The 12,301-nt window shown below is 44.2% G+C and overlaps 1 protein-coding gene across 18 annotated transcripts in view; it reads left to right on the top strand.

Annotated features, from left to right (window-relative positions):
- The window catches only part of NFIA (nuclear factor I A), a 346,615-nt gene that overhangs the window by 252,850 nt on the left and 81,464 nt on the right, over positions 1-12,301 (top strand). For all 18 annotated transcript variants that reach the window (XR_012581251.1, XM_026796580.2, XM_026796581.2 and 15 more), the window contains one exon: positions 6,006-6,080. Coding sequence is in view for 17 of the 18 variants with exons in the window: in XM_026796580.2 (XP_026652381.1) it covers positions 6,006-6,080 (75 nt within the window). In the remaining variant the exon portion in view is untranslated. The remainder of the gene's footprint in view (positions 1-6,005; positions 6,081-12,301) is intronic.

Here is a 12,301-nt window from a genome sequence, read left to right as displayed (position 1 = left end):
AAAGGGCAGTCATCCATGACTGCCGCTGTTAGGAGGTTATGCTGATTTCTGTTGTCAAATATTGGCCCTTTTCTTTTTCAATCACTCCCATTCTACTTTTTTTAACAAGAAAGATCCAGCCTAGAATTGTATTACATGACTTTAAAGTCTTAAAAGTGTTCCTCTATTGTACTAACACGACATGCCCCGGACGGTCTAATCCATCCTGCTATGGGCCACAAAGAAAGTTCTGGTGCTTCTTAAAACCTCAGCCAAAGGCAGGTAGTGAGTCAGGAAAAATAACAGCATCTCTGACGTGTGGCCCCACAGTTATTTTCTTAAGAAAAGGTGCAATTTGTTCAAGGTGAGCTGTTGCTGTGGTATTTAAAATTATATTGGAAATAACAGGCCGAAATAGGAGTGGAAGCATTTGTCAGGGAAGGAGAGAGAGGTTTCTGCATCACCTTTAATGTATAATGACTTGTTTAACTCTTCTATAAAATGTCCACAAATTAAAAACATGGTCTGATTTACCATTAAGGGTTTATCATTTATAAATTAGAGGAATGCATTTTGTGCAAAGCAATTAAAATAAGGCCACCGTGGCAGCTCTGGTGATCAGCATTTGAGGGCTGCTGGTAAATGCAGATTTCATTGTTCTTACATGCTGTATCCCAGCCTGGTGTTGTCTGCCATCAGAGTGGCACAGACATTCCCTTGGACAGAATATTGTGGCTGGCATAGATGGTCTCCTCCATCTCCATTTTTTTTAGATTCAGAGTTAGTTTTTTTTAGATACACAGCTTAGCCTCATGGATCTTGCTTTGTATTTCCAGCATGAGATAGAGCTGAGCTATTTCTCAGCTGCCTCAGCTGGGTCAGCCCAGCCTTGATAAACTCACCTCCCAATTAAGCAGGGTGTAAATGTTATGAAGGTCTTGACTGGAGCACGCATGTTCAGTCCTTCCCTTTTTTGCTGGAGAATGCAGATTAGGAGTTGCTCCCTCAGCCCCATCCTCCTCAGCCATGGAACAGCTAATCTTTTGGGAGTCCTGGGGGTGAGCTGGGTTCCCTCTGATAACATCCCCTCTCTGCAGGCCTGCGTGTGCTGTGTGATACAGACATTAATTTTCTCATCCACATTATTGCTCCGCATTGTTTGTGAAACATGGGATTATCTAGATAGAGGATAAAACCAAAAGGAATCAAGTTGCACTTCGAGCAGAGAGGGCTTTTCTTTTAATCAGGCATTTGGTTAAGATAATAGGCTTGAGACCCTAATTGATTATTACTATTTTAAGGTTTTAAGATGGCTATGTATAGTGAGATGCTGAACATGAAAAAAGCCTTAGAAATGGGTTCAGTGTTAGTTTGGGGGACTTGTGTAATTTCAAAACACTGAAAAGGAATCAAAGTCTCCAAAAAAGCTGTTCTCTGAAGCTTAATACACTGTCACTCAGGAAGAAAAATAACTGGATTTGGGCTTCTTCATCTTCAAAGGAGTAACTCTCTCCCAGTTTTATTTAAGCTTGGCTTTCAGGAAACCAGCTGCATCTCTGTTTAGAAAATACCTTGTATGTTTATGGTACAATCTAGCTATTTCACAGCAAAAATAATACTGTTGGAATATGCAAGGAAGCCTGCTAATTAAATAACAATAATACCTTGAGCACCTTGAAAACATCTTCAGATATTCAATTAAGGAACAATAACCCCATGAACTTTAACCTATAGACTATATTCAGACTTTCTACATAAAAGTAATTGCATCAGTCATGATTTTCTCAAGCTACAACACAAGCTCTTGATTGGTAGCTCAACGTCTGAGACTCCTTTTTACTGCATTAATTGGGAAAGCAGACAATACTCTCCCTGTAAACTCCATTTTAGGACGAAGGTTAGTTGCCTTTGTACACGTTTACTCATTGAAATAGGAATGTTTGCTTAATAATTCAAAACAAATAGCACTAGACAACAAGTCCTAATCCTGATTTCTCCTCTGCCAGTGTAAATTAGGAGAAAATGAGGTGAAACTCTATTTGATCTGTGCAGAAAGATTTGTTTAAAACTTCTTTGAGAGAGATCAGAATTAGGCCCCAGCAACTGAAGCCTTTTCTTCTGGCTTCTTTGCTGGGATCCAAAGGAAGAATATGTAAATGGCATTGGGAATTTTCTCCCCAATTAAAGCAGCCATCGAGTTATGGAAAAAATGTTTTCCATGTGGTACCTGGTACAGTAACGTCGTGCTGTTGTGCACAATGATTTAATAGTTACTATCCTGATCTTCTTTATTCAATTTGGTCTTATTATCCTGGATGTTTTCCCCCCTTAGGGAAAGATGATCATCCTTGTGGGCTGAAGTGGGATCTTAGGTGATGAGCTAAGTCCTACCTGCCCCTAGACTTGCATGAAGGAATGATTGAACCATTTATTTAATTCCTCCTGGAGGTTGTCAGCCCATCCTTGTTTGGCAGGGCAGCGAGCACGTGCTTTAGGCAGGCATGTGATGGAAGTGGAGCACGTGTTCCAGCAGCTTTGCTGAGTCAGGGCCTGCCCTGGTATTAATTTAACAGCCACGTATATTAATTTGTACCCAAAACTGCCGTGAATGAACTCTGTGAGGTTCATTCTGAGCACCTCCTTTACTACCAAACTGTGACAAAGCTGCAGACACAGCCTGTCATACACAGCAGTTTCAATGTCCCATCTCTTGGGTGCTGAGCAAAATTATCACAGTGCAAGTGCTTCAGTAAAGTGCACCATGAAAAGTAAATCTTGGGAGCTTTCAGGATGTTTAATCATCTTTTCAGTGCAGGAGCTTCTTAATGCTAACATCTGCATATGTAATTGCTTGACTTTACCTGCTTTTCTCCTCATTCAGAATTAAGTGGATCAGCCAAACTGATACATTTTTTGAATTTTGAGCCCTGTTAACATTGTTAGCTTCACATCTTTTGTCAGTGCTGTTGTTTCCCAGTAATTCTTCTTTTACACATTTAAGTTCTTTGTAGTATTTCCCTTGTTTTCTTCTCTCACTGTTATCCAAGCTCAGCAAAAACAAGAGTCCTAGGCCTGGATTTTGCAGTCTGAGCCATCCAGGCAAACCTTTAAAAATTCCTGAACTGCAAATTCACAGACCAGCCATAGCCTAAAATACATTCACGATCCAGCTCTAAGCCAAGGGCAAGGCTTTTGTGGGTATCAGGGTTTCCTTAATGATTGGCAAGGCAAGCCCCTGATTTCCTAATGCTTATAAGTAAATATCAAATTGGAGAGTTGTGAAATTCACCTTTCATTTGTGAAATGTTTATTTTTGGTATTGAAGGGTGAAAATCTTGCCATGCTTGTTGCATGCTGTTGTTTAATGATTACTATTGCATGTGCTCCCAATAAGGAATGTTCCTGCAGGAGTAAGTGGGCATTTGAAGTGTACCCAAGATAGGAATACTGAAGTCACCATGCCCAAGATAACTTATTCGTCTTCTCTCATGCACTGAGAGTTAGAAGGTATTTTAAATGACACTTTCATTTCTGGTTTCAGTTGTGACAGGTTAAAGTAGCATGATTTGCCTTGCCACAATCACATTTTTACTGGATAATTACAAAGGGCTCTGGGCTTTCCCTTTAAAAAATCAGCCAAATATCCTACAGTGGCTGTGATTCAGGGTTTGGGGTTTTTTTCCCTTCCATATTTAAATTTCACCTTCACTCTCCTGCCTGGGAAATGCAGGTGGGAGCGGACGGCAGAGCAGATCAGGGTGGTGTGCTGCAGGAAAAAACAGCACGTGGCAGATGTTCGTGGCATTGCTGGATGCACTTCTGGAAGTTGCTCAGATGCTGCCATGATGAGCACAGTGTGAGAAGTTACATAGCATGGACTGGCTTCCCTCTGAAGGGCTCTGCGGAGTAGTAAGCGTCCTGGCCCCGATCCAGCAAGGCACTTAAGCATATGCTTAATTTTAGGCACATGAGTGGTTTCAGTGAAGACCTAAGAGAATTATTTTTAATTCACAGATCATTTAATTCAATAGGCAGGTCTGCTGCAGCATATGAAAAGTAGATCTTCATATTAAAAATACTTGGGAAATCGGCGATGAACAAACGTTGTGTATGGGCAGCAACCGTTTCTAAAAAGCAGAATGAGGTAGTCATCACCTTTATTGTGGGAAAATACAAAGCAGATCAGGCAATAGCACTTACAGCTATCTGGGAGCTATTTCTAAATTGAAAATAAGGAAAAATAAAAGCTTGTAAGAACATTTTTTTTCATTTGAAGTAGGGAAAAATTTATTCTCTTGATGTAAATAAAAACCTTGTTTGCAGATTGAGGAATTTGTTTGTGTTGAATTTCAGCATCAATTTCAATATTTTATAGTACATTTATCTACAGCTGGAGCATGACAGATTTGTGTATATTTATATGTTTGTGTACATAATACATATGTATACACACATACACAAGGATGCCCAAAGATATACATATACACAGTTTGAAAACTCATCATTATTGCTGGAGTATAAAAACATGCCTGATGCAGAAACTTGTCTCGAGTCTGTTAGCTTAGAGACTGCGTTCGTCTGGCACCGTGGGCTCCTCGCAGAAACAGGGAACTTCTTCTGTGGAGGAGCAGAATTCCATCAGATCTTGGCTGGAGGTGGAAGGCTCACCTTCCTCCAGATCTCTCCCAAACCTTGCCCTGACACACAGCCTGACATTCCACCCTCTGCAGACCCGTGCAGAAGGTGCAGTCTTTTAGCATCCCATCCCACAGGTAGAAATGGCAGCGGGATATTCTGGATTTGTTTAAACAACCCCAAAAAGAAAAGCCAGGAGTACAAACTGCAGCTGGCATCGGTCCTGTTGCTCTGACCACTAGATGAGGGTGCACAGGTATTCCCAGCAGGAGCGTGGGGTGCAGGAGAATACACAGAATGCAGGGAAACCGTACTGAGCCTGACAAACAATTACCGGCGGAGCAGATGGTGCCCCTGCAAAACATTCAATAATAAATGTGTGCGTGCGCCGGAATCGGTGACTCTAAGTAGGACAGCCTAAAAAGGTATGCCACTTATCCTGTGGGCAAGCAGGACTTTACAGTTCTTTTAATAATCCCTTTATCCTGCGATTTCTACAGTGACCCTGATTTCCCAAGCAGGAGGTCAGCCCGAGTGCTGCCTTCCCTCCCTCCCTCTCGCTGAGGTCCGGCTCTGTCCCGGCCTGGCTGCAGCTCCTTTGTCACTGAGCACAGCCGTGAAAATTAAATGAACATTTGGTGGTAGGCATGTTTGCAGAGAAGAAGGGAAATGCTGTTATGTAAAGTGCCATCACATTTTGATACCGAGCGTAGAGGCATTCCTTGCACAGGGGAGCTGAGCGTGGATGCCTCAGCCCTGGTTCCTACAGACAGCTCACCAAGTTCAAACTTTTTCAAGTTAATATTTTTCCTTTCTAAACCTAGATTTAAATGTTAGAATTTTTTAATTTTTTTTAGTTGAAAAAGCCTTAATTTAATTTTTTTTAACCGTCTGCTCTTCCAAGATCCCCCTAGTGTAACCTTAGAAAAATGAAGAATACATCTTTAAATCTTGTTTGGTTTGAATGAATGGGTAGATAATCCTGATCAGATGTTTCTTTAGAGAATAATGTTTAAAACGATTATGGAACTTAGCTATCCTGTCTGTTTCCTAGGTACAGTATTTTCATTTCAGTTGTGAAGTCATTAGGGGTCACCCAAGGTAACCGTTTATTAAAATAGTCCTCTTTTGTTTCAGATTTCCTGTTGAGATGCTTTAACATGTAAAAATCTCCCTGCTGATGTGTCATGTTAGCTTTCCTAACCTCTAGATAGAAACCACAAAGCAGCCTACATAGCTGTATGACTGGTTACCCACCTACATAAACAATAATTACTGCTAAGTGGGAAATTAGATGTCACATTTTAAGTCTAAATGAAAGTAAAGTATTTGAGAATACTGTCATTAAATGCTTGAAGCTAATCGCAGTTCTCCCTCTCTCTGTTTTGTAGGACATTTGGGCTTCCAGGACAGTTTTGTCACATCAGGTGTTTTCAGTGTGACTGAGCTAGTAAGAGTCTCACAAAGTAAGTATCATGTTGTGTCTGATTTATGTGGTTTCTGCAATCCAAGCTATTTTTTTCTTTGATTCTTATTGTTCCCTTCCTCAATTCAGAAACAGCATCTTGAAAATTAGGACTCTCTTCTCCCCACTTCTTGCCAGTGGACAGCATTTATGTGCCACTTCTTTTAATGGGTGAAAATAAACCAGCAGAATTTTAAAGTGAGCTGATAAATAATTCGATTCTGCAAACTTGCATGTGCAAGCTGATGAGTTTGTTGGGTACCCAGCTGAAAATGGGCAGAGTGCAGACAAATGCATCAGAAATCAGCTTCCCATGGATCCCTTGGAGGATCCAAGAGCTGTATTGTAACCAAACCTCTGGGAATTATCTGATCTGTGCACATAAACCTGGACATTTTCTGATGCTGTTTTTTCCCATTGTGTTCATCCATGCCATGTGTACATCCATGTGTGTGTGATTGTTGGGGCTGTCCCAGTGCAGGGCCAGGAGCTGGACTTTGATGACCTGTGTGGGTTCCTTCCAGCTCAGGGTATTCTCTGAATTTGGGGTTTGCACACCTGCAAGTTGCTGAAGTCATTAATAATGCCAACAACAACTGTGCCAACTTCAGCCCTGCTGATCTCACACATCCTGACTTCCCCAGGCCACGTTTGCCATTAGCTGTATGGAATTCTGGCTTCCAGAAGGATTTGGGATGTGACCTTTAAAGAATGCTAATGCCCCCAGCATGAGTGACATGCTGCAGCATGATCATTACAGCCCTGTCAATACTCACTAACAACACCAAATTAAGAGCACCTGTCACCACCCTGCTCCATTGATCAGAGGTGCATTGATTGTATTTTGCTATGACATAATCCAGATAGTCCAAGGAAAGAGTGTGGACAGGCCCTTGCAGAGACACTGCTGCAAAGCCAGGCCTGCAGGGATTTCTTTAGGGATCTAAAAATTCTTCCCTGTGAGGGTGGAGAGCTCTGGCACAGAAATCCTGTGGCTTCCTCATCCCTGGAAGTGTCCAAGGCCAGGTTGGAGCAACCTTGAAGTGTTGTGGAAGGTGTCCCTGCCCATGGCAGGGTGGAACTGGGTGATCTTTAAGTTCCCTTCCAACCCAAACCATTCTGTGATCTTTTCTCCAGCTAGTGTGGAGATAATATCACGTTATCACCAATCACTACTGTTCCAGGTGAAACCCTCAGCTCTGTGCCCCTTTAAAATCTTAGGGTGCAACCAGTCTCTTTAAATGATAAAAATGCTTCTCCTTCTAGATAGCAGAAATATTTATTTGTCTGCTGGCTCTGGGAATGTAATTTAAGTCATTCTGGGGCTAGACTATAACTGGCACAAACCTAGTAGAAAATCCATGGTTTTGAGGGAGAACACAGAGTTTCCAGAGGATTTTCCTGGTTTATTTCCTCTTTTGGAAATACACTAGCTACTAAATTTGCTTTATATTCAGAAGAAGGATGGTACAAGGAAAGCATGGCAAGTGGGAAATTCATGTGAGCTCTATGCCCTGGAGAGAGGCAGAGAGAAAAACTTTAAAGAAAACATTTCTCCCGAGCTTCCCTCCCTAGCAACTGGTGGGAATTTTGGGAGAAGGGCAAAGTTAAGAGGACTCAGGAGTCAGGAGGAGCTGCTGAGAGCTCAGCACATTTGCGAATCAGTTCACTTGCTGAAGTGCTTCAGCAGAGCCTTTGGCATCTGTCTGGCCGTGCAGGGAGCAGGGACTGGCTGGTACCTGCAGCCAGGCTGGACAGGCCCAGGTTGTCACCAGGGTCTGAGTGTCCCCGTGCTGTGTCACCTCATCTCATTGTGACAGCGTGAAGCTTCTGAGGCCCCAAGGGCTCACCCTCCCCCTCTGCCAGGCATCCCGTTTCCCCACAGCCTTATCTTGGCTGGAGCAGCCCTGCAGAGCAGAGCTGCCTCTGGACTCTGTCAGCCGTGCTCCATATGTGCGCTTTTCCTAGCACAGTGCCCCCCACTCCTGGCTGGAGCCTTCCCAGCCTCCCCCGGAGCTTGGCACTGACCTCGAGAGCATCGTGTTTCAAGCTTATTAATTTTCCCTGATATTTTATTGTAACTAAACTGAAACACTGGGTATCAGAAATCCTAGCACTCAGCATGTTTTGCAAATTATGAGCTGTGTCTGAGATGTTCCCTCTGCTTGCAGTTGACGTGCAGCACCTTCAAGGATGGGGCACCTGCACGCAGGAGGAGCATGGGCTTTATTAGAAATAAGAAAGGAGGTGATGGTGGGAAAAATACAAAGATTCAGCTTTTATCTGTTCCAGACACGGGAGTTTGCACTGTTTTTCATGGGCTCTTTAATAATCCTGGGAGGTCAAGACCTCAGTTTTATATCCTGTCTACAAGCCAGCACCTCTACCAAAAATAGTGTCCCCAAAGCATATCGGGATATCACTTCAGAACTGACTCAGAGGGAAGAGTGCCAGCAACTGATTTAGCTGCACTGCTTTTGATAGCACCCTGGATTTTCCTTGGAGATGCCCCAGACATGTACTGACCAGCCTTAACCTTGTTTACTTTATGAGGTCTGAGAAGCCCACAGCCTGACATGCCCTGGCTACCCAGTGGGACATGTTTAGTGTCAAGTCCAGCAGCACATTCCCAGAAAACTCAGTATTAATTCACATGCTCATATTCAAAGAATTATTTAGCATAACAGAGCAACAAGGTAATTGCTGCATATTTGCCTAAATTGGTATGCAAGGTCTTTTAAAGTTGATATAACCCTCTCTGGGTTGTCTGCTTGTTCCTGTGTCCTGATTTGAGACCAGTCCTCTTTCCAAAAAGGTCATCTTTGTGTATGCCCACTGCTATTTTTCTTTCTATGCTTGCTTTTGGTAATACAGTGATAGAAATAAGTTATTTCCCCCAGTTTTAACTGGCCTGAGGCAGCTGTTATCCAAAACTAATCTTACAAAATATTGTGGGTAGCAATTATGTGCTGGGTTTATTTAGTAAAGTTCCCAGAGGTCCACATGACAAGGAGTCTCAAGTAAGAGGCAGTTGTCTCCGTCATGCAAATTTGGGGAATGAATTAATCAAGTGAAAGGTCAGCTGTTTCTGTTATCTATCTTGCCTATCAGTGCTGATCATCACACTTTCTGTGAGCTATTGAACAAGTCTAGACTGTGTTGGTAACAGAAACTTGCTTTCTTCAGTCCTATAGATGCAGATTTTCTTTCGAAATGCTGCCCAGCTGCTGAGTCTTGCAGAGCCTAGTAAAACAGAGAAAAGAGATCATAGATGTGCATCTGAAAAAACAAAGGCTCCTCTCCAGCCTGTCTGATGTGGGTGTTGCAGCTCATGCTGTCAGTTCTCCTCCATTATTAGCAGGCAGAGGGTGTGAGCTCCTCTCTGAGTGTTGTCTGTCACCCCAGATACTGGGGGGACCCTTGCAGATAACAGAGGCTTCATTCTTCCCTCTCTGGAGAGGTCTGTGCTGACAACAAAGGGCTCAGAGCAGAAGCGTCGGGGACGGGCGGCTTTGGGCACTGACAGCCAGCTGTGGGCCAAGTGAAACCTCCTCCTTTGCTCCCTGCTCGGGAAAATATTCCACTGGAAAATATTCCATCTCAGGGCACTGGAGGAGACCCTCTGCAGAGCATCCCCTTCCCTTGGCAAGGGCTGGAGCGGGGAGAGAGGCACGGGGAATGCATCCCCCCTTGGCTTTGAGTGCACACCATGTGCAGGGAGAGCTGCTGGGAAGATCTCCTCCCTCAGAGGTCATTCAAGCAGCCAGATAAACTGCACTGCCCAGGATGTGAAGAAAGATTTAGGATTTATGAACGTTGGCTAGAGCCAAATCAAACATATTTGTTTGGTGGTGTGTTATTTGTCAAAATGACATCATCCTTCGTGCTGATAAACAAGGGAATTCTGACTGCACCCTGGCCTGGAAATGCCACACGTTGGCTTCAACGTGTGCTGTGTGCAGTGAGGAGCACTGGGGGGGACTTCCAATCCTTCTGGTGAGCCTGTGGCACCACGAGCACACAAACTTGCTCACTGCTCCTGTGCACACGCAGAAATGGCCCAGCTGATTATCCCTGAAACACTCGGACTAATTCCACGGGTGTGAGCAGGACGTTTTGGGAGGCTCAGGATCCTGCATCCACGCTGATGCAGGAGGTGCCAGGCTTGGGGATGGAGCTTTGGGGATGCAGACAGGGCCTGAAGTGTCCTTGCCATGAGGGCAAGGGCTGGGATGGGGAGGCACTGCCAGCACTCCAGGCACAGAGCGTGGGTGCGACCAAGGAAACGCATCCAGCTTTTCCCACAGGAAAAGTGAATCCCAGCACGTCCTGGCAAGGTGTGGGATGCCCTGGCTCTTGTGGAGGGGCTGGGCTGGGCAGTGGATGCCTTTTTGTAGCCCATAGAGGCTTTTCTCCTCCTCACAGCCACGTGTGTGCAGCCGGGGTGTGATAAACCTGCTGTCCCTGAGCTGCAGCCCGTGTGTTTTCTGCTATACTAAGCACTACACTAGTGAAGGCAGTTAAAGTCAGCAGCATGAAAATTAACATTTAAAAAGATACTCTATATTCCTTAGGAAAGCACTGCTATCCAAAACTCTCTGTGTGGGCTTGGGTATGAGAGGGAGAAAAAAAGATTATAATAAAAAATAGACTGCAGGCATAGAGTGAACAGTTGCCGTGACCTTGCCTTTTGTATGCCATTACACAATTCAATGGCAGTCCACTCAAACCTTGCTCTCGATCAATATCCTATTAAAGCAGCACAAAAAGTCTCTATAAACTTAGTGGTTAGCTATGTTTATAAATGGAACTCAGCATAATTAGATGGTCAATAGCAGGCTGTACTTGTAATTTTAAAATGAACATCACACATTTCATATCTGTTGTATTCGGCGAAGCCTCTTTGAATCTAATGATACAGTGTGGAGCAAACAAAGGCCTTGCAAAAAAAAAAAAAACCCACCCAGCTCCCCTTTCCTCCCAGCAGCAGCAGCACAGTGTGTTTCCCTTTGTTTATGGAGTCACAACACAGGAAAAAGTTTATTAGTCAAATGTCATGTTTCTCCCATTTAACCTTAAACACATTATCACTTCACTGCAGTGTTACACGTGTAATGATCTTAGTCACATCCCAGCCCCTCTGTAAAAATAAATACATACAAATGGGGGGAAAAAAGAGAGGCCAAATATTAATGTGGCTTAAAGAAAGTGCCATATTCCAAGGGAGACAGATGCCAGCCTGGCTGGTTTTATTTGGTGGGTTTCCTGTTCTGTGATTCAGTAATTTTTTCAAAATAAATATTGCAATTGGGATTAGTCAGAGGGCTTTTTCTTAATTTCTCCATTATTTTTCTTGACATTTGGGATGAGGAGCTGAGCTGGAGGGAGCAGGCTGGGAGCAGGATGATGCTGCCCTGCATCCCGGGAGTAGAAACGTGTCAGGCAGAGGCACCAACCTTCCTCCTCCTCCTCCTGTTTGAGCAAACCAGCTCCTCCTGCCCCTCTGAGTGTGTCCCTGTGCACAGGGAATTTTTGTGATGCCAGCAGCTGAAATGGGGGCTCCAGGCTGGGTATGGGGTGAGAGGGATCCTTCCCTCTCCCCTCCTTTCAGATAACAGCCCTGGGTCAGGTGGCATCTCGAGATTTTTGCTTTGAGTCACAGTTGCAGTTTCTGACATCCTTTCCCATTTAGGGGGTGTTCCTGAGAGCTGTCAGGAGGTCACTTTGCTGCAGAGCATTTCTTGCAGGGGCAATGGTGTGGTTTAGATGTCATTGCCTGGAGTTTGTGAGGCTGCAGCTCCCAGCACGCTGCTCCACGTGGGGCTGGAGCCTTGTTCTGGGGCTTAGGTACAAGGGAAAGGAGGTTGTGTGGTGGATTGCCACATGCTGCAAGAAACAGGTTTGGTTTAGAAAAGATTTTTAGTTCTGACAGTGTTCTTTAGTTTACACAGAGTTTTTTAGTTCAGATAAGAGTTTTGGCGCAGTTTGCACCACTCTGATCCCTTTGCATGCTCTGCAGAGATGCTGCCTTTGCTGGGAGCCATAGAACCCCAGAATGGTTTGGGTTGGAAGGGACCTTAAATCCCATCTCATTCCAGCAGGGACACCTCCCACTATCCCAGGTTGCTCCAACCTGGCCTTGGACACTCCCAGGGATGGGGCAGCCACAACTCCAGCATGCTGTTGTGATTTATGGCAGTAAATGCAATAACTGCAAGCAAA

This window comes from Zonotrichia albicollis, chromosome 8 (genome assembly GCF_047830755.1).
Source record: "Zonotrichia albicollis isolate bZonAlb1 chromosome 8, bZonAlb1.hap1, whole genome shotgun sequence".
NCBI classification, from domain to species: domain Eukaryota; kingdom Metazoa; phylum Chordata; class Aves; order Passeriformes; family Passerellidae; genus Zonotrichia; species Zonotrichia albicollis.
This window is presented reverse-complemented; position numbering and strand designations above follow the sequence as displayed.